Source organism: Sinocyclocheilus anshuiensis, unplaced genomic scaffold (genome assembly GCF_001515605.1).
Source record: "Sinocyclocheilus anshuiensis isolate Anshui unplaced genomic scaffold, SAMN03320099.WGS_v1.1 scaffold183, whole genome shotgun sequence".
NCBI lineage: Eukaryota > Metazoa > Chordata > Actinopteri > Cypriniformes > Cyprinidae > Sinocyclocheilus > Sinocyclocheilus anshuiensis.
The window spans coordinates 52,699-75,404 of NW_015548309.1; the positions used below are offsets into that span (position 1 = coordinate 52,699).

The 22,706-nt window shown below is 36.9% G+C and overlaps 1 protein-coding gene across 1 annotated transcript in view; it reads left to right on the forward strand.

Moving 5' to 3' along the window:
• Positions 1-22,706, forward strand: part of LOC107656207 (transmembrane and TPR repeat-containing protein 2-like) — a 30,707-nt gene that overhangs the window by 4,434 nt on the left and 3,567 nt on the right. Inside the window, exons 2-7 of the mRNA XM_016443973.1 lie at positions 15,071-15,662; positions 19,280-19,984; positions 20,518-20,710; positions 20,872-21,056; positions 21,194-21,272; positions 22,245-22,366. Of these exons, the coding sequence (XP_016299459.1) occupies positions 15,071-15,662; positions 19,280-19,984; positions 20,518-20,710; positions 20,872-21,056; positions 21,194-21,272; positions 22,245-22,366 (1,876 nt within the window). The remainder of the gene's footprint in view (positions 1-15,070; positions 15,663-19,279; positions 19,985-20,517; positions 20,711-20,871; positions 21,057-21,193; positions 21,273-22,244; positions 22,367-22,706) is intronic.

The following is a 22,706-nucleotide window of genomic DNA, read 5'->3' on the forward strand; positions in this document are numbered from 1 at the left end:
TAAGAGAGTGCTTAAACCACACAACCCAGAGAAGTACATCACAGAAATTATATATTTTATGAAGGAGAGGCAGATGGGCTTCATCAAAAGTACCAAAATGAATTTTAAAATTGTTTTGAGTGGTTATAGTGAGCCAGAGGCAAAGTGAACGAGATGCAGAGCAAGTGGGTAACTGAAAGGTTTGATTTGTTGCCAGTGAAGATGGTTGCATTTTAAAGCGCTCCGCATTTCCCCCTCGACCCCTAATGTGCCGTATTATTCCACCAGTGAAGAACACATGTAAGTTTTTTAATTCAAACCTACCATCCCTATTGATTTATGCACACTCTATGGGAGTTTGTGTCGATGTTATGCTGTGTGTTGGGGGTTGATGCCTTGATTACTTGCAGATTTTCACTGGATCTCCTTTTTTTTTTTTTAAACTCTTTTAACCAAACTGCTGTCATTCAGCTCTGACTGCTGTGGGACACAAAATGAGCGAGGCAGTGAAGAGTGACTGATTTAAAGAGGGTAATTCGAGATTTTTGGAGCTTGAAGAGAGTGCTTAAACCACACAACCCAGAGAAGTACATCACAGAAATTATATATTTTATGAAGGAGAGGCAGATGGGCTTCATCAAAAGTACCAAAATGAATTTTAAAATTGTTATAGTGGGTTATAGTGAGCCAGAGGCAAAGTGAACGAGATGCAGAGCAAGTGGGTGACTGAAAGGTTTGATTTGTTGCCAGTGAAGATGGTTGCATTTTAAAGCGCTCCGCATTTCCCCCTCGACCCCTAATGTGCCGTATTATTCCACCAGTGAAGAACACATGTAAGTTTTTTAATTCAAACCTACCATCCCTATTGATTTATGCACACTCTATGGGAGTTTGTGTCGATGTTATGCTGTGTGTTGGGGGTTGATGCCTTGATTACTTGCAGATTTTCACTGGATCTCCTTCTGTGGTCAGCCAACTCTGCACATTTGAACACAGTCTGAATCCACAATCAGGGTAAAACCCCTCATATCAAATCATTTGTTCTAGACATGCTTTCATGCCTTTGATTGTTATTTTATTAAAGCTCTTGGGGTTTTAGGACAAAGAGTTTTCCTGAAATTGTCTTTTTTTTATCCATTTAGAAGTAGGTATGTGGTCATTGGTGGCCTGGGGAAGAATTCAAGTCAACATAATGAATTTACAGTATGTATTTCTCCAATCCATGTCTCAATCATAGAAATAAACATGTTAATGGAATGATCATCCTACACCATATTATACCGCTGATTACAGAACCGGCTTTCTGACAAGATGCACGTTAAATATCGCACGCGATTAATCGTGCAGCCCTACTGATTACTTGCAGATTTTCACTGGATCTCCTTCTGTGGTCAGCCAACTCTGCACATTTGAACACAGTCTGAATCCACAATCAGGGTAAAACCCCTCATGTCAGTGACACCAGCCTCCCAATGGCGGATCATCTACAGGCAGAGTTGAAGGTAGAGTTTCATGAAAGAACGTAGCCAGTGTTGCAACAAAGAACATGCTGCTTTTATTGAGCTTTAATGAGCTTGACTAGCATTGGCATCAATATACCACCATGGGATCTGGCCCTTTGTACCAAGAAACATGAAATAAATGCTTCTTTTACCAAAAAAAGGACATTATTTTTATTCAAGCGTGAGTGGCTGGAGCAGAAGAATATGCAATTAGACTTTCTGTAGTTTGCCACTATATATGTGCCTCAGTCTTTCATGGTATCGCATTAAGCAGAATTTTATTGTGTGCATGGACTCTAGACCCTGACAGCTCCCCTCAGTGCCACTATGAAGTAGCTTTTGGAAACGAGAACCCCCTTACGTTCCCTCATAGATGTCGTACTGGTGTAAGTCTGGATCAAAGTGTTCAGCAGAGCGGTCATTGAGTTATGAAGTGTTCACACATGATGAAAACATCTGTCCTGAGGACTTGCAGAGTTGAGGCATAACTTCCCATCCAGGTTAATGTTCAACAGACCTCAGAATATGGTTGCTGATGGTTAAAATCCAGAAAATATTTTGAATGTATGTGAATACATGTAATCCGTTCAGTCTTCCCATAAGTTCCCAGAGTTTGTGGCCTTTATATGGCTCATGTTTTTTTGTGTGTCTTATAGAGTCTGTATGTTCTGGTCCCCAAATCAGACTGAGGCAGGTTTGTAAATTTATTTATTTTTTTTTATGTACTAGTTTTTATTTATTGACTTAATTTATTTGAAATGACTTCTTTCTGACTTTCAGTATGCTATTAGTTTTAGTCTTCATCCCTTACATTACTAATATAGCACCACACTGCAATATTTACTTCAGTAATTTATTTACTTACATTTATTTGCTTTCTTACATTACTAATGTAGCATCACACAGAATTATTTATTCACTTTAGTTGCTTATTTACTTACCACTTTTATTTGTATTTATTTGAATTTATTTATTTTATTTATTAATTTCTCACATTACTAATATAGCGTTACACTGCATCATTATATTTATTTACTATATATTTATTTATTTGAAAATAATTTGTTTCAGTGGTCTGTTGGTTTTAGATTTCATCCATCACATTACTAATAAAGCATCACTTCATTTATTTACTGTATTTTTTTATGCACTTTAGTTATTTATTTGCTTACTACATCATTCATTAGTTTATTTGAGAATTACTTTGGTTTTAGTTTTCATTTTTTACATTACTAATATAGGATCACACTGCACCATTTATTTATTTTCATTTACTTTATTTATTTGTTTAGTTACTTATTTACTTACGTACCACTATATATATTTATTTGAAAATTACTAATTTTAGTAGGCATTTTGTTTTAGTTTTCAGTCCTTACATTTCTAATGGCATCACGTTGTACCATCTGTCTACAGTTTATAAAAAACTACATTATTCTTAATGCTGAATCAGATTTCGGGTTAATTCCCAACAACAATAAAGTCCACTTGGCTGTAAATTGTAACTACTGTCATATGAGTCAGCAGCTTTCACTGGATCAGACGATCCCTTCCCCTCTCTTGTTTAAATCAGATCATCCGGCACTGATTAAACATTTATATTCTATTCTATTTGTTTATATTGTAGTACATATTTATGAGTTTAGTTTTTGTCTTCATAATATTTTCCATTAATGATGATAACCTCAGGCTGATGGACCACACACATTTTAGCCCAACATTTGTGAGCTCTATCTGCACTGGTGTCACAGTGCACTGGCATCTGCCTTCTCCACAAAGAGATAGGTGGGCATAAAAACTCGCCACAGTTGGGGGAAATTCAAACCCTCACAAGCCCCCACAGATTACACGCATTCATAGCTGTTTGCTGTCTGTGTGATCGATGACGATTGTGTATCATCTTTCGGTAGCTCCCGCTATCAGCACTCTCTGCCTCCTCCTGTCTTTGTCTTCCTCTTTCCTTGGTTCTCTTCTCTTTCAAACACTTGCTCACCAGCCTGGTGCCAATTTGGAATTAAGGGAGCACACAAAAATAAATCCTCCGTTCTCAATGTTAGTTCTGTGCATCTGACTGACAAATCCTCTAATGAATTGATGCCTTCTGCTCAGGTAGAGATTAATGACAGTCATAATCCTGTTGAGCTCAATGTGTGTCTGTGTGAGTGGATATAAAGGGGATCCATCAACAACACGGTGTCATGCAGTGATAATTGGACGGCCTGCTTGACAGGTTAATCACGGGGTGATCATGGTTCCTGTGGACCGTGTGCTCCTGGTCATCTGTTAGGAAGGAGTGAGTCAACTGAATCAAATCCCAAGCCCCGTTAAACGCTGCTGATTATTTCTTGTATTGAAATAATTGATAAAAAGATCTTTGATCTTTGAGCATCAGAAGATAAACAGTTCAAGACCACCAGTGAAATTGCTTCTGTTTTGCATTTGTCTAATTTAATACAGTTTTTCCATTACAAATTATGGTCAGTGTCATGGTCCATGTCACAAATGTTATTAGTGACCTAGAAATAATGCAGAATCTAATGTATTTCTCATAAATTTTACGCCACAATGTTTTACATTCGTCAAAATCCTAAAACTTTATTTTCTTGGTTTGAATTAGATTATGAATTATGAAAAACACAGATTTTCAGTGAGGTTTCAGACTTTTGGAACCCTCTGTAAATAATGGCTTGCATAAACATTTAAGTATGCAAATAGTAAACAAAATGGTTTAAGTTGCTTTTAATTTGTAAAGTGGTTCTGGTGATTTTGTGCAAAAAAAAAAAAAAATATCAAGCATGTATGGCTATTTATAAATATTCATAAACATTTCTTGACAGTGTTCCAGCAAGTAAATTATTTTTCATGAAAAGGTCTGTGCTAGAGTTGTTCAAATTTTGAATGCTTTATCTGTGCTAATAAACAACAAAAATGTTTTAATTGTTCTTAATTTCCTCAGTAGTTTAGTTTATGTGCACAAAAATCAAGCTGCCAAAAACAATTTTTTTGTAATGTATGTGCAGTTGAAGTCTGTGCTAGAGTTTTTCAGTTTTTGTCAGCTTTATTTGTGGTAAGAAACAAAAAAATGGTTCAGATTGTTTTTCATTTCCTCAGTATAGTACATTTGCTTTTTATGTACAAAAAAAAAATCAAGCTGCTAAATAAATAAATACAAGGAAATAAAATCTGCATGTATGGCCAGTTATAAATCAAACAATGTTCAATTTTTCATGAAGTCTGTGCTAGAGGTTTCCCTTTTTTTCCAGCTTTGTCTGTGCTAATGGTTCTCTGTGCTTGACATTATTCATGTGCATACTGCCAAAGCTACCTGCAACCTAATGGAGAGCCTCTAATTTAGCTTTCCTGGATGGATTTGATAAATTACGTGAAATGTCACATCTCCATGCCCCGCTGCTTTATGAGTTCAATAGAGATTCATTAGGCCGTGTCACAGAGCGTGACGGCAAAGTCCATCATCGCGTCTAGTCTATTCAACCAAATTCTCCACACTCTTAAGCTCAAATGCATTTCTAGGTAATTACTGCTGCTTCAAAAGGCATGTCGTTTTTGAATTCCTAATTTGAGGGGATGTTTTTATAGCCTCTCACTTTGTAAAAAGCAAAGCAAACAAGACGAGAAGGAAATTTTATAGTTTTAAGAGGCCCTCTGCTGTATTTCTCACACCTGTAACCCACCAGCGCTGAGCCATTAATGCGTTTCCCATTATATACCCTCAGTATTTTTTAGGATGTAACTGTGGAGGAATATTGTGAACATTTAGAGAAATGTATCTTTTTTTGTGATATGGACACTCCGAATTGAGGATTTGATTTCTGAAGAACAAAGAAAGCGTCTAAAAATTCCCATATCCAAGTAACCTTCCCTGAGGGAGAGCTGCAACTTCATCGTTTTATACGTATGACCTGTACTACATCACTCAACCTACATTATCTTAATGATATGCTGTGTATGTAGGGAGGGGGCTTGTCTTTTGCTTTGTGTTTTTGCTTTTATTCTGCTCTGAGCGATAGGGCATCATTAGTAACCACATTCGGGTCATATTTCATTCCTATTCAAATCTTTTAGGGTCTGTAATTCATCACTAGTCCGGAAGCAATCTGTTTGCTTTTCCTGTTTCCCCTAGATAAGAGGCGCATAGAGCGTTTCGCCTGCTGTGTAAAGAGATTGCAGTGATATGAGGACTTGTTTAGGTACACTGTCTGCAGCACTCTCATTGCTATGCAATGCCATTACCGGTCAGATGAAACCATTAATTTATTGTTCAGGTGCGGAGGGTTTGTGTGCGCGCTTTTGAGAAATGAGAAATGTCAGACAGACTGTGAGGAGTTTTTGTAGCATTTTATTATGTATGTATATAATGTGTTTGTGTTTTACATGTCCATTTTCTACTTTCTGTCTGTTTTAGCGACCATGCTATAAATGTATGTAAATGACCTCTGATTTGATTGGTTGGTAATATGTTCATGATTTTGATGATGATTCTTTCTAAATTGACAAATTTTTCAAATCTAGTTTTCATAAATGATGAGAATGTAATGTTTACGTTCCATTCGATTTTAACTGGATTTGAGAAGTATTTTTCAAACCATGAGCTGAAAAAGGACCCCTTGCTTATTCTTCAATGCTGTTTTTCTGTTATCTGGCTCACAGATAGTATTATTCCTCATGCGGTGTCTGGCTCTAGTAACATCACACCATCAGGTCCTGGAGTTTGTGTTTTATCTGGCCTTGCTTGATTTCAATAAACGGAAAGAAACCATATTTCAGAGTGGGATTTAGACAAACTCCTGCCTGCTGTGTTTATCTGCCTTGGAGTGTGTGAGCTCTGAATCGCTCTCCGATATGACACTCATGGCCATTCTCAGACATCATCTGTCAGTTTTTGATGAAATGGACATCTCTACCACTCGATATGGAGCAAAATTCACAGTACACAAGTTAAATCACTATGATCCAGCAAAATGTTTCGCCAGCATATAATCTCTTCTCACTTTTTATTCATCTTTCTTTCGGTCTTTCTCGTTTCCTCCTCATTTTAGTCATTATCTTCATTCCTCTCTTGCCAACTCAAAGTGAATGTGGATTGCTGTTCACAGTCCATTTTACATCCGTAATGTGACATTTCTAAGTAAAACAGTGTTCAATGTGGTGATAAATGCAGCTAATTTTATCCATCAGGAATTAATTGATTTAAAAGTGGGCACCTCTAAATCTGAAAAAATTAAAATAAAATTAGATAAAAGTAGCAATTTCATTTAATAAAAAGCTTTGACATTTCTAAGTAAAACAGTGTTCAATGTGGTGATAAATGCAGCTAATTTTATCCATCAGGAATTCATTGATTTAAAAGTGGGCACCTCTAAATCTGAAAAAATAAAAATAAAATTAGATAAAAGTAGCAATTTCATTTAATAAAAAGCTGAAAGTACTGTAGGTCAAATGCAAGGAGTTGACAAGCTGCAGTTTTTTTCCATTCCAAGTCGAGTGGATTCTGATTAGCCGTCAAGTCCACTCACCTCAGACATATTGGCTTACGGCATTAAATGTTCTGAATTGATGTTTGCCTCGCTCAGTGAAGATTCACTCTGGTGTTTAATATGGGAATAAGTGGCAGATGAGTGGAATATTACACAAGATCTAATTCAAACCATGGCAGATTTGTAACATGCGTAAGCCATAGAAGTGTTTGCTGTTCTGTAGGCCTGTGTGGTTTTTTAGAGGAAAAGGTTGTTTCGGGACACAGCTGGTTGCTAGCCAATTAGTGGATGTCCTGAAAACTGTTACAAAAAGAGAAAGAGAGGTCAGAGAGGAATGGATGATGAACACTGATGAAGAATAGAATGTGATGAATAGGTCTAGGCTTTTCTCTTTCTGCCCTCCATTCTCTGTTTTATTCCCTTCTTGTGAGTTTTGTGTCTTTAATGACTAGTCTGGGCCAGTCTGACAATGAAAGTTCTTCATTTATGGATCTGTACACTTCACTTTAACTCTCATCCCCCACTGGAGTCTGAATACATTCAGCTGTCTTTTCCTCTAGCAGGTGGGAGCTTTTTAGGTCACTGTGACATCCAGATTACCAGCTTACCTTGCTCCTCCTGATAACACCAGACATATATCATAGTGATGCAATATAAGAGTAAGATTCAGAAAGACAGATTAATAATTTTACTAGAGTAAAAATAACTTTAACGTGGGACAAAAAGTATTTAGACTCTTATTATATGAATGTCACTGCACTAGATTAAATCTAGAGATGAAACCAAATAGTATTTAGTATGTGCAAAAGTTGTACGAAGCAGGTTACACGTGCGTTTAGTCTTATAGGATAACTATGATCTTTTTGGGAACTGAAAACTTGGGACCTGTAAAAGTAATTATAAAAATAGCAAAAAATAAAGAAAAGAATAGTAAATAAAGTTAATAGGGTCTAGTTTACATGCTTGCAGAACTTACTTGGTTTTATGTATTTATTTATATATTTATTTATTTATTTGGGACAAGCTACTTAAAGTTATTGTAAAAATGTAACATGCACAAGCCTTTACTTTATCTATCTATTTATTTAATTATTTTAAGAGTGAAATAAACTAAACTTGGCACCAGCTAATTAAAGTAATTGTGAAAATGGCAAAAAAAATTAAAAGGTGTCTAGTTTATTTGCTTGCAGATATTATATTATGGGGAATGGAGTAGAACCATCTATGATCATTAGAGGCAACAGAATTCAAGTGCCATCAAATTAGCATCAGTCACTGGGGTGGTTCTTCTAGATTACATTTTGATTTGTACGATAAGGCAGTGAGTAGACAGACATGGTTTGTTGGTGGGAGAGCCGGTCACTGTCAGAATTTAATCAGGGCCATCATTTATCACCACGGAGTAGACAATGTAGACATTCGCTTTTGATTAACTCCTCAGACTCAATTATTGCCTATCCAGAAAACATAAGATGCAGATCAGGATATGCAGCTGATAATATTTCACTGCCTAGTTACTTCCCTGTAATGTACATTTTGAACATGCATTTGTGTTCCAGGCACTGGTGCCCAGTTGGGTGGCCCTATAAATCTAGCTTTAACTGGATTTTATAGAAGCCATTTATGTTATGAAAACTATCACTGTTAAAGCTCCAGTCATTGCCTGGCAAGAGCATGTGTGCTCCATTCACATTTTATACGCAGAGAAGGCCTGCATATATATTTTCATTAAAAGCACCTCAATGGAGGGCCAAGAAACACTTCAAGCTCACACTTTTCCAGATGTGCAGCTCCACATCCATCACAGCATTCAGACGGTGAGATTTTGCAGGGTCTATATTGGAAGTGAGGAAATCAGGGCTTTTTATGGCTTTTACAGTAGCAGGTTTGCAGAAGCTGTAAAGTATTTTTTTTATGTCCCTCTTAATATATAACAATAAATTGTAAAAAATAAATAAATAATATTACATTACATTTATATTATCAAGGATGTCTGTACTATCTGGAGGAATCAAGCATTCTTATTCATCTCAGTGGCAGTACTTTCTGGAAGTTTTAAGAGTATATAAAACATACCTGCTCTCAGCTATTTAATTACTTAGTTACTCAATTAGGCCTGATTTATTTAAGTGTCAGAGCTTTTAAGATGTGAGATACTCCATTTTAAATCCTCAGTACAGCCAGGCGATGTGTCTGATTGACTGGACTGCAGTCAGTTTTATAAGGCATTGACTTCCTTTAACTGCGGTTCTCTCTGTGGCTACCTCTGCCACTGGGCTTCTTATGGACATCATCCACCATTGAGCTAACAAAGACTTCTTAGTGCTGAGAGAAATGGCTATTCCATTAGCATGACATCGCTCTGGGATTAGCCCAGATGGCTCGTGCTGGAGATGAGTGTCGGTTCTGCTGTAGTGAGGAAGCTCTCAGATCAATTGTCAAAGTGATGATCATTAAAATGATTGTGAGTCAGTGCTGTTTGTAAGAGGGCCATCAGTGCCTCACACGTTTTTTTTTTTTTCTCTTTCTTTGTCTGCAGTTGCTGTCTCTTTGAGTTTGAATGTGAGCAATGTGTATTTTTCTCTCCAAAGCAGAATAGATATACTGATGCTTCAATTAGGGGAACTTTTCTGTTCCCTATAGGATAAAAGTTATTTATTTCAGTTAGTTGATTTCTTTTTTTCTATTTGAATCTATTTTTCTATTGTTTTTATTATTTGTCTGTTTGATATTCTATTTTTCTATTTATTATTTATCCTTGTATCTATTTATCTTTGTATTTAGGTATATGATATCTTTGATGGCTGGGAAAAAAACTTTGTGATCCGATTGGCTGTTTTTTGCGCTCATGAATGGGTTCCAGTGGACAAGAGGACTAAATCTTAATCAAGATCTTGGCCTAGTTAAATGCTCATACCAGAGTTGGCTTTAACATCTGGCCAGCTGTCAGTGCCTAGTGGCTTTGATCACTGCCTCTTTACTTCAGTTTTTTGCTTGTGTTCACTGCATGACCCCTATAGATGCCTTTAACGTGAATGTGTGTTGATGAATGGTGGCACTGCCCTTTAACTGTGCAGTGCACTGCCTATTAAAATCATTAATAATGAAAAAATTCCTTTGAATTTACATTGTTGTGACCAAACAATCAAAGGCTTCTTTAACGATTCTTCTTGCAAATAAATTATTATGTAGACACTTTATATTGTATACAAACCTAATTTCAAGCATTTAAACATACGCCATTTTTTTTGACTGGTGATGGATAGGTTGCATACTTAGCCTTTCAGATGGATGACATGAGATATTGTTGCTGATTAAAAGTGGAGCGCACAGTGATTTGGTGGTGATGTTATAGCCAGAAGCCATATGGGAGAAAGGATCAGGCATTTCTGCTGTAGTGAGTTTATGATGTATATCAGATGCTGTGTACCATAACACAACACTGATGTCTCCTCAACAACTGAAATATAGACTGGGTGGTGGATGTGGGTTCAAACCATTATAAAAACCTGAGGTATCAGTGACACCTTGAGAAATCATATAGTTTTTAGTGAATGCAGTGAAGTGATTAGTTAAATTAATGTTCTAGCGATTATATTACCAAGCATTTTAGATTTTTTACTACTTATTTTGTGTTGTCATTCTCTTTTGAGGAGATGCTTCACATACTACATTATAACATCTTATACTTTTGCTTTATGGCCTAATGGATGTTTTTACACTTGGTTTCTTTAAAGAAATAGGGGGACTCTTGCCAGTATGAATTAAATGAAACCAATCCATCATAGTGGTCCAGCATTTGTAAATGCAGTGACGTTTATGAGTGTGTTTTTGATGCCAATTTTCCCCAGAATTGTTTTCTGTAGAAAGTTTATGAGTACTTGCCAGTAAGGGGTTGTAAAGACTGTATTTACACCAGTTCACCAGTATTTACAGTTATTGCTTCATATTAAGATGAGTAACATTTTAGTTCATTCATTTTCTAAGATGGTCAACCAGCTGATTGCTTTTCATTACTGAGTTTGTTAAAACGACAAACACAAGGGTTGCACACATCTCTGTTGGGACAGATTTAAAGTGATTAAGACCTTGTCCTCCAGCTGTGCCTCTAAAATACTCTGGCTCTATGATATGCCCGTAATCCTGTTAACGTCAGATTAACACCACAGCCATGTTCCCCTGTGCAGGGATGCAAAACCGCTCCGTCCCACTCCAATACTCTGCACTAATCTGCCAAAATGAGTTTTTTTTTTTTTTTTTTTTGGTCACATCTGCTTTAATGTGCTGTACTTTAGCTGTTTGACAGATGGTAGAATACTATCTTTTAAAAAATTATTATTATGATTATTATTAATAAAAATTATAATTTTATTTGTAATAAAGTAATGTTGATACAAATAAACATAAATAAAAATATAATATTAATAATAATAATGCATCAATTTTATTTGTGATTATAACAATTTCATGCAAACACGTTTGTTTATTAATGAAAACTATTATTGTTATTGTTGCTATCATTATTATTATATTAAATCAATAAAAATATTTATGCATTTTATTATTTTACCTGAAATGTTTACATTTAATCAAAGTGCCAACTGAAGCTAGTCTAATTATATAGGGCCGATTAGTTGTTTTGGCAACCCACTGACTATTTTATTTTGAGAATATGTACAATATATACTGACTGCTTATGAACAATGTACAACATAACTTTTCCTTATACCCTCAACTGCACGTTTAATCTAATTACTTTCATAGCACAGGCTACGTTGGAAATGACTAATGATTTCACATCAAGCCGCCCTCACAGTCAGCTGCATTAACCTTCTGAACTCTCAGTGACTGAGAGGCTTTGTAAGGCGACTCACAAGTGATTTATAGAGATTATAACCACTGGAAGCTGAAAACTTTAAATGTATGTGGTGTAAAGTGTATTGCCACTGAGAAGGGATAGATTCTCCAAGATAGGCCTGCATTTTTCCAGTCCCTCGAGGAGACAAATGACATATTTTAGATTTTAGGAAAACGTAAATTTACAGGCCGTCACGGCTGCGTTTCCTCCTCAAGGTCCACAGATAAAACTCATAACTCAGCCTCATTACTGTTATTCAAAACAACCAGTTTTCTCAGGCATTGTTTATATTTGGGTCAAATAAGGAATGGTAAGTGGAGACGTAGAGCTTCGCTATAAAACTTAAATATTTTGGAGACACTCAAGTGGACAGTGTCACAGCTGTCTACCGATGAGCATCTTGGGTTATATAAAGTTGATTGGACCACACAAAATATAAACACACAGGGGTACGTTTGTTTGTCTGTCTACATCACTGCTTCTGAGTGTGTTTGTAATAGTTTTTAGAGCAGTACATGGTATTTGCTAATACCTTCAGCCATGACCTCAGAGTAAAGCTGCTTATAATGGACCACGCAATATTCACAGTAATCTGATTTGCCGTGGCCCAATTAGAACAAGATTACCTCATAATCAAATATGCATGACATAAGCACCTACATAAATCCAGATAAGTGTTAATAATGTACACATGTTTGCAAACACTCTGGTCCATTTCTAAAACTTTCAGGATCTACTGTCTAGAAATGCACAAAGGGCTACGGAGATTCATCTAATGTAGTGTAATCTAATATAATTTAGACTTTTAATATAATTACGGCTTTTTATTGTTAAAGCAAGAAGATTTATTTTATTTATTTAATTTGTTTGTTATGTTTTATATATTATAGAAGTGTATATATCATGTATTTTTTATTGTATTTTCTTTATTTGGCACTTGAATAGACTCAATAGAATGTCAATACAATAACGAAAATGCCAATATGTGAAGTAACGTTTGTGATATGTGGCGTCTGATGGTGTGTGATGATCAGGGTACTAAACCGTCACCTCACTGCAGGGTTCATACATAGCGTGATGGAGGCTGTCGATCTCTTCACTTTCCCAGCATTGTGTTTCCTGAGTCGAAAACAAGTGCAGGCTTTCTCATGGAGTCACAGAGAGCTCTATAGACAGAGATATGGGTCACAGGAAACTGCACCACTTGTAATGAAGGCTTGATGTATTAACTACCACTGAAATACAAACTGAAAAAAGTACTATTCTTTCGTTCTCTTTTTTTTGGGTGGGGGGGTATTTATTTTTTTAAGATGTATTTTTGTTGAATGTTTATTGAATTCCATATCACTGCCTTCTAGCTACTGTAAGATCTCCCCTCTGACTTTCTTTTGTTTTATTTTATTTCAAGGATATATAGAGTCTCGTTCGCCTCACTTTTCATTCTTTTGTACTCTGAGATAAAATAAATGTGCCCGTGTTCATTCCCCTGTGGCCTTGGCTTTCAATCTCGCCCTTTGGAGATCATTTTAATTTAAATATTCAAATCAGCTCCACTCCCACTCCATTGCCAATCACAAATGAAAAAAATACATTAAACTGGTGCATACATTAAGAAAGCACATACAGTAGGTACGGAAAGTATTCAGACCCCCTTCAATTTTTCACTCTACTGTCTGTTGTACTAGTTGTACTAGTGATGGCTTTATTTAAAACACTGTTAAATACAATCAGACAGCGCTGTTATTATTTACAGTCCTTATTACAGAAAAGCTGTATTAGGATGCCATTAGGATGTATTAATGTATAATATTAATTTTATATATACAGTGTGTGTGTGTATATATATATATATATATATATATATATATATATAATTTACATACATGCATACATATATACACACACACACACACACACACACGTACGTGTGCATGTATTGTGCATGTATAAATTGTTTTTTTATTTTATTTATTACTCTTGGAATCCAAGTGATGTTTTGTAAGGTCCACTCAATTGGCCCAGTGAAGGTATCCAATGGTGGCTGAAGGTTTTCGGTGTGCAAAGTAATTTAATTTAATATAAATTCTAATCGGACTCCATTTTATTATGACCTTGAATTTAGATTGAAATGCAAATTGGTCATTTCTAATTCTTCTTCTGACATTTGATTATTCTAGTTAACTCTTTATATTTGCGCGTTCATTAGGAATCTATGTCGCTCAGAGTGTCTCACATCGGCCAATTTACGCGGACCTCACGATCACAAACTCTGAGGTTGTGACTGCTATTTAATAGACCGATTCATGCTTGTCATTCTTTAACGTGAACAAGTGCATTGTTCTGTTTAGCCCCCTACAGTCACCTATGTAACAACTTAGTGAAAGTTCAAACAATAATCAGAAGTTATGGCTAGCACTATGAATTATGCCGCCCAATGCTTGCTAATACTTCAATAGTATTTTTATCTAGCCCCCGATAGTTAATCTAACCATATAACAACTTGAATAAAGCTGTGACACAATAACAAGAGGTTATGGCTAGTACTATGAAGTATGCCAAACCATGCTTGCTTAGTACCCAATAGTATTTTGTCTAGCCACCCATAGTTAATGCAACTGCATAACAACTTAACTAAAGTCAAGCAGTTAGCCAGAAATCTAGAATCTCACCTGATTTAAATAATGCCAAACATGACTGTGAATATCACTTGCATTCATGTAGAACATTATATTATGCTATTGACCATTCTGAGTGAGCTGAGTGAAGGGAAGGATGGGTTAGGGGAAGAAAAGGAACAAATGTGAGAAAGGAGTTTTCCCGCATCTTCTCTCAATGAGATGTGGAAACAGATGTCTGTATGTTAATACACTGCTTGTATTGTCCGTATCTCAGAAGATCTTCAAGTCTTACAGTTTAAATAAAATATTAGAAGAAGCCTTTCATGTTACTGTTTATGAAGAATGTGTGTTAAGCACATTAATTGGGTGAGATTGTGTCTTTAAAATGCTAAGATTATATTTGATGCTGGATATAATGGCATCCTCCAATAATTATTGTCAAAACTAGGACTGTCAATCAATTAAAAATCGTCAATGAATAAATTTAGTTTATAAACAAAGAAATGTCATTTAGTGCCACTTTTAGTGTTAATGTTTTTTCTAAATGTTTTTTTCATGCAATATGGCACTCATTTATTATGCTACGTCTTTTTTCTTTTCGCTTTCCATCTTCTTTAGCCGAGCAATCAAAACCAACCAAGACCTCCTACCGGACACTCCATGGACGAACATTCTGTACGATGACTTCTGGGGCACTCTGCTCACCCACAGCGGCAGCCACAAGTCTTTCCGCCCCCTCTGCACCCTCTCTTTCCGCCTCAACTATGCCCTGGGCAGCTTGGACCCCTGGGGCTACCACCTGGTCAACGTGGGCCTGCACTGCTGCGTCACTGCACTCTTCACTGCATTCTGTCACCCCCTGCTGGGTGGAGGACCATGGACCCTATTGGCGGGTCTGCTCTTCGCCTCTCATCCCATACACACTGAAGCAGTAGCTGGGGTGGTGGGACGAGCAGATGTGGGTGCAGCTTTTTGCTTCTTGTTGTCCTTGATCTCTTATGCCCAGTACTGCCTTCTGAGGGCCAACGCAGTGCACTCGAGCGGGGTTGTATGGCGGAAAGTGCTGTGGCTGTCTGGGAGTTTGGGTGCTACTGCGGCTGCCTTGCTATGGAAGGAGCAGGGAGTGACTGTTCTGGCCATGTCAGCCATTTATGACCTCTGTGTTGTGCATCGTCTGAGACTCCAGCAAGCGGTAATGATGGTGCTGAAGGTGAGAACTGATTCTCATTGTGTGAATCTGCCTGAAGTCCAAGCAAAAATGCAACAGGGGCTCTGAGGTGGTACAAAACCAGGTCTTGAAACTTATAATACAAAATAGTTTTGTAAGTATATTGATATATATATCCAGAGTCTAGATTAAAGTGTAGTTCAGCTTAAATCTTGAATGCTAGAAACTCAAAGTTCCTACTCATCTTGGAAAACATATTTTTGTAATGTAAGAAAATTACAGAGATTGGTCTTTAGTGTTATGTTATAATAAAACTGTAAAGTACAGACCCTGTAGGCTGTGCATTTCCAAAAAAGTTAAATCAGTGTGACTCATGGTTAACTAAAGCTATTCATTTTTTTTGTTAATTGAAATAGAATATAATGTAAAAATAGAGATTTAAAAATATAATTGAAAATTAGAAATGTTTCCTTGGAAAATAACTAAAATAAGTTTAAGGGTGGGGTCGTCATGTGACACAGCAGCCACAATAGCACTTATGTTCTTATGTTGTTGTTTTTTTTTTTGTTTTTTTTTATTCAAAACATTCCCAAACGCATTAACTATATCATGAAATATCTTGATTCTCACCTATGTTAGTTGATCTATAGTGGGCGATGGTCAAAGTAGCCTAATAATGTAATCTATTAAAGGGTTAGTTCACCCAAAAATGAAAATTAGGCTGCGTTTTACTCACCCCCAAAGCATCCTAGGTGTATATGACTTTCTTCTTTCAGACAAATCCAGTCTGCGTTATATTAAAAATTGTCTTTGATCTTTCAAGCTCTATCATTGCAGTCAGCGGGTGTTGCATTGCTTCAGTCCAAAAGAAGTTAAATAAAAAGAGCCCATGTATTAAAAAAAAGTGTCCCACACGGCTCCGGGGGGTGAACAAAGGCCTCCTGTAGCGAATCGATGCGTTTCTGTAAGAAAAATATCCATATTCAAAACGTACACGTGAACGTGGGAATTATCACACTTAAACTCATGATCTGTTCTGTATAATATACAAAGCTATCTTTAAATGTTCCTTTTTATCCATATTATGATAAATGGGAATTATTTTTGCAGCTCTCCTTCACCCGTTTCCAGACAATAATACAAGGGTAATCTTACCAGCCCAGACTCTGTGCACAGATGCCAACCCCACAGCACATCTGGGCTCTTTATCATGGCCTCTCTGCCCATGTCTCCGGCTTTTCTTGCTGGTAATCATGAGGTGCACAAGAGGGGCGACAGGGAGAGATTACAAATCCTCCAGACGGCCACGAGCGCATGGGAATGCAAACAGAGGGAGAAAAAGGAGGATGAGGAGGAAGAGTAGAGCGGAAAGGAAACCATGCCCTCACTTCCTCTCTTTCTCTTTATCAAAGCACTTTCACGTTTACTCTTAGTCCCATGGTGTAAAATCGGCTCATTGGCTTTCAGTGTTTCAGAGGGGCCTCATTAAATGCAGAAGGAACGGTCAACAATAAAAGATCCCACAGGATCTTCTGAAATGGTTTTTGAACAGCGAGGTTCTGACTTTGAATATTTAATGCCACACGTCTTAGACTTTAAATTCACGTGGTAATGAATGCGTATCAGGGTAATGAAAACAGATAGGGCGCCCTTATTGATATTCCAGAGGCTACAAACGCCCCTGATATATGATATTGCTTTGATTTGAGCAGAATGCGGTGTGAGTCTAAAACAATAAGCTGTAGATTAGTTTTGAGGTTCGCCCGTATGAGCGCACAATGCAGATAGAGGGCAGTTTTTCATCCCATTTGCTCTCTAATAGGACTGAGATGAGATAAAGCTCGGGTGATTGTCTGGAATGCATTCTACCTTTTTTCTGCATAGCACATGGCTGCTGGTTTAGCGCAGGATCTCCACACCACCAGCCAACCTGTCTTATTCCAGAAAAATGAGAAAATGCTAATTTTATTATTGAACTTTTAAGTGGGAAAATGCGAAAAGTTGAAAGACTGATTAGTGAGGTAAATGAATCTTTCAAGCTTCCCGAGAAATGCTTCAGAGTCTCTTTTAAGGTAATTCAACGATGACATTATTGATGACACAATATTTTGCCTCATTTGTCTCAATGTTGTGCGTGTGGGAAGATTTGCTCATAACAGTCAACAATTTGATTAATGTGACTGCATGTTTGCTGTGACAGGAAATTCAGCTGTGAAATGATGCCGTGGATCTCACATTTTCATGAATACAGTTCATTTCTGGTGTGTAATGACTTTTAGATGCATGATCTGTCTGAGGTGATATATATATTGATGTTATTTAGACTGTAGTAGCTCTACTGTTGATGATGCTCCTACCTTTTTCTTGATGTTAAAAACTGAAAGATCCTGATTGAATTTGGGCGGTGTCCCAATGGAGAAGGCTGTAAACCCACAACCTTTCTCATTATGAGTGGTGTGATTAGCAGCAGCTAAAACAAGCACTTCCTTTGTCCTCTGCAGCGTAGTGAGTTCAGTTCATCAACGTCCTCCTCCAACGCCCTGACTATTTCTGTCTGGATTTTGCATTAAATACAGATCTTATTTGTTGTGTTTTATGCATTCTTTTTATTTTAGTTACTAAGTTGAAACACTGCTTCATGCAGAAACTTTATAAGCGGAGAAGAATATTTTCCTGCAGGACAATTGCTGTTTGTCTGGTGATTGTCCTTCACATCTCCGTTTATAAGGTCTTTATGGCATCTCCAATCTAAGATTGATTTTACAGTTTAGTACAAAAGAGCGGGAACAAAAACAGGTGATGAAATAGTGCTCATTCAGTTCAATTCAGTGTCATACTCAGTGGGAGCAGAGGATCTATCGTGGCTTTAGTCCATAAGTTTCTGACCCGTTGTGTGTGAAATAAAGAAATCGATATTTGTGGCATCTAATTTCCCCAGTCTTTGAGCTCGACTTCCCCAATGTGCACTCAGTCAACTGATGTTCTGTGCTCAGAGGCAATTATACAAGAAAATATTTTTCAATTTTACACTCAAAGGACTGTTCAATATGCAGTATATAGTATAAATGCAAAGGGGTGTTTTTCTTCTTTTAATGCGCCATGAGTTTTCTTTTTTTCTTTTAACTTTTTGTTATATGAGCGTCGCATTAAGCAGTCTTAGGATTTTTTTTGTTTTTTAACCAAGTCATTTATTTTTGCTACTTTTAAGACTTTTTATGTGTACATGCTTGTCCCGTACCCAAACTTTCGATCTGAAATATGAAAATCCTATTCCTTACTATCATTTAAATATGATTTATGTATTTAAAAACAAATAGTGACATAAAAATAAAACAATTTCAGTATTTATGTGAAAATTGTCAGAGTATTTTCACCACTCAAAAATACTTTTTTCGAAGGCTAGTGTTCTTGTTTACCAAAGCAACAACAGTGTCAGCCATTTAATTCTGTGTTAAAATCTTAATGTCATTTCCACCATTGTTTTCTCCATCTATAAATGCTATTAAACACAATGCATTGTGCGAGATGTGGTGAAATTTATATTGTGGTGGTATACTGTTATGAGATATGTCCACTTTTGATTGTTGTTAGTGGACAAATGAAAATGAGTGTTTTAAGAGAATGCATTGACAGATACATTTCATTCTCGTCATTTCTAGAGGAAGAACATGAGCTTGCTGGTCAGTCTAGCATGGCTGGTTGGTTTTGGAATGATTCTGCTAGCAGCTCGGTTTTACTGGATGGGCAACAAGCCTCCGAACTTCTCCAACTCGGACAACCCTGCAGCCGACTCACCTCATCTCCTGACCAGAGTGCTCACGTTCCTATACCTGCCAGCTGTCAATGCCTGGCTCCTCCTCTGCCCTGACAAACTCAGCTTCGATTGGTCAATGGATGCCATTCCTCTGCTTAGATCCATCGCTGATTGGCGGAATCTTCAGTCGGTTTTGTTTTACTCAGGATTCTCTCTCCTGTCATGGTTTGGCTTGAGAAACCCATCGCTACAGTCCTCTAAAATTAGCGAAACCAATGGAAAATCACATATGAGCAATGGAAAGCCTGCAACTAATGGATACAGTCATAATCATGATGACAATCACTACAGGGACTCAAACTCTCCCAAAAGAAATGGATATCATAAACCTCTCAGAGCCCCACAAAAATCTCTCCCAGCCACAGAGAGTGTGGTGGTCTTATCCCTTGGGCTGCTAGTTTTGCCCTTCATCCCAGCCACTAATATGTTCTTCTACGTGGGCTTTGTGTTGGCCGAGCGGGTGCTGTACATCCCCAGTATGGGCTTCTGTCTGCTCGTGACCATCGGGTTAAGGAGCATGTTCATACGCTGCAGGTCGCGACGCTCCAGAGTGTCTGATACTTTAATGTCTACTTTTTGTTTGATTTGATTTGATTTAATTCGATTTGATTTAATTTGACCAGAAATAAGCAAACAAAGTATATTGCATGGTTGACTGCACCGCTCTCTTTCTTGCTGTATTCACAGGACAGTATTTTGGGAGTGTTGGTTTTGTCAAGGTCATGCAGCTCTTTATCTGAGCCAGTTTTCCTTGGGAACTGACGTAATCCATTTAACGTGACTTGCAGGGCAGCAGACATCAACAGATGTACACAATATGGAAATGTGCCATAATATTGTTGATTACTCTAGTGCATTTAATTTTTATAAAGGTGGCCCCAAAATGGTAAACAAAAGTTAAAACATTTTGTAGGGGTAGAGTCATACTTAGCATTCAGAAAACGAGAGTGGGAGTTTGAGGAGCAGTGGAGGTGTTTGCTATATCTGTCGCTCAGGGCTTGTGTATGTGACGGGGATTTCATTAGTTCTTATTTGCAGGCTTTAAAAAGCGTGAGACCCCTCTAACACTCATTAACCCTGGAGAGGAGCAGAGACCTCAATGTTTCATCACATTCTGGTACTCGCACAAACCTCTTACTTCACATATCACTTCTCAAGTTTAAAAGCAATGTGTGCTTTATTTCATGCAGTGGTTTGCTGCTGCAGGAGAGGGAGCGATTCTCTGAGGCTCTGCATTACTATAAACTGGCCATCGGGAGCAGACCGACTCTGGCCTGTGAGTTCAGCTCTTCAGTTTCACCATTTTGACCCTCCAAAGAGTCTGTTACTGGAATAAATGTCTGTTTTGGACTTTCATTTGTACAAGTATGTGAGGTTTTGGATAATTCAGTCTCTTTTTTTTTTTTTATTAGTTCTCCCTTTTGTCCTCTTTCACAGCTGCATACTTGAACGTGGGCATCATCCTGGTCTCCCAGGGGAATGTCGAAGAGGCCAAGCGCACCTTTCACACTTGTGCTGACATCCCTGATGAGAACCTGAAGGACCCTCATGCCCATAAGAGCTCCGTCACCAGTTGCTTGTACAACCTCGGCAAGCTGCTTCATGAGCAGGGCCAGCACGAGGTATTCATCAAAATCTGCAAGTACAACCAGTATTGATGCATGCAATGATGTTATTGGATGAATTGTTCCCTGGTTGTTCATAATTATCAGTTCTCATTGTCTCATTATGACAGGTTGTTTTTGTTTGTCATCCTCAGGAGGCACTGTCCATGTATAAAGAGTCTGTGCAAAAAATGCCACGACAGTTTGCACCGCAGAGTTTGTACAATATGATGGGTCAGTGTTTATCTCTGTGCATTCAGATGTTTTTATTTAAGATGAAAAAACACTTGCATAACACTCTAAATAAATTCTATGATAAACTAACTTAATTTAATTAATTTAGAGTTATGTGCTCATCTTCATGGATTTTTTCCACAGAGGAATTTTAATATATTAAATTTAGATTATTTTATATTCTTATATTTAATTTATTTATAGTTAATATGAAATATAATATATATAATATAATTAAATTGTATTAAATATATATTAAATTTATAAATGCTCATTCACAAATCTTTGACAACTTGAAGTAAAAAAAAAAAAAAAAAACAGTATTATGACTTATCACATTTTTCCTAGAATTTCAAACCAACCAAACGAAACGAATATGCTCTGTTTAATGTGTTCTTCAACCCCCATATGTGTTAAGAAAATATATTTATATATCTTTTTATACTGTATTTATACCATCTCCGATTATTTTTTTTCCTTTGCAGTTTATGCCGCAATATTCCTCCTCTCTTTCTGTTAGGATGAAAAAAGACATCTGGAGATGTGACTGGAATCTGATACATAAATAATGTGTCCTTGTGTTACTGATTCAGTGTCCAGAGATGTGATGAGCTTACATTTATCCATTTGGCAGACGCTTTTATCCAGAGTAACTTTAGAGTCCATTCAAGTGTACATTTTATATTATGCGTTTCTTAGGGAGTAAAGAAAAAGAGCTTGGTATTGGAATTTTAACTTGTAGTCTTTGGCAAGCTCAGTTGCTTAGAGTCACATGTTCTTCTTTGTGCCTGAGTCAAATTCAGTTACATTGTATGATTGCAAACATATTGCTCGAAAATATTTTATGTCTGCCCATCAAAAGGTCTTCCATAACTCCTCAAACTCATCCCATGACATCTGCATTAGATTTGTTGGCATGAAGTGCAGGGAATTCTAGGTAATTTTACACGTCTCTCTGACTTTGGCCCACAGGTGAGGCATATATGAGACTGAGTAATCTAGAGGAGGCAGGGCACTGGTACAGAGAATCTCTGAAGGCCAAACCTGACCATATTCCTGCCCACCTGACCTATGGAAAACTGCTGTCTATCATAGTGAGTCAAACTGTCAAGTGCATTATTACCCCTTTGTGTTTGTGAGCTTTTCTTCTGTCAAAGAAAATTGGGGATAATTTCAACGGTCATTGTGAATATCATGTGGAAGATAAAACAAAATATACAGTGGTGCCTGAAAGTCTGAGACAGCATTGAAAATCTGCAATTATAAAAAAAAAAAAAGAAAAAAATATTTAAACCACAAAAAAACTTATTTATTTTGTTTACTTGCAATTAAAATTGCAATGTGTAAGCCCAGGGGCTAATGAACTATATTACAAGGTAGAATAATTGTTTATTATTATTATTATTATTTATTGTTATTATTATAGGTTTATAT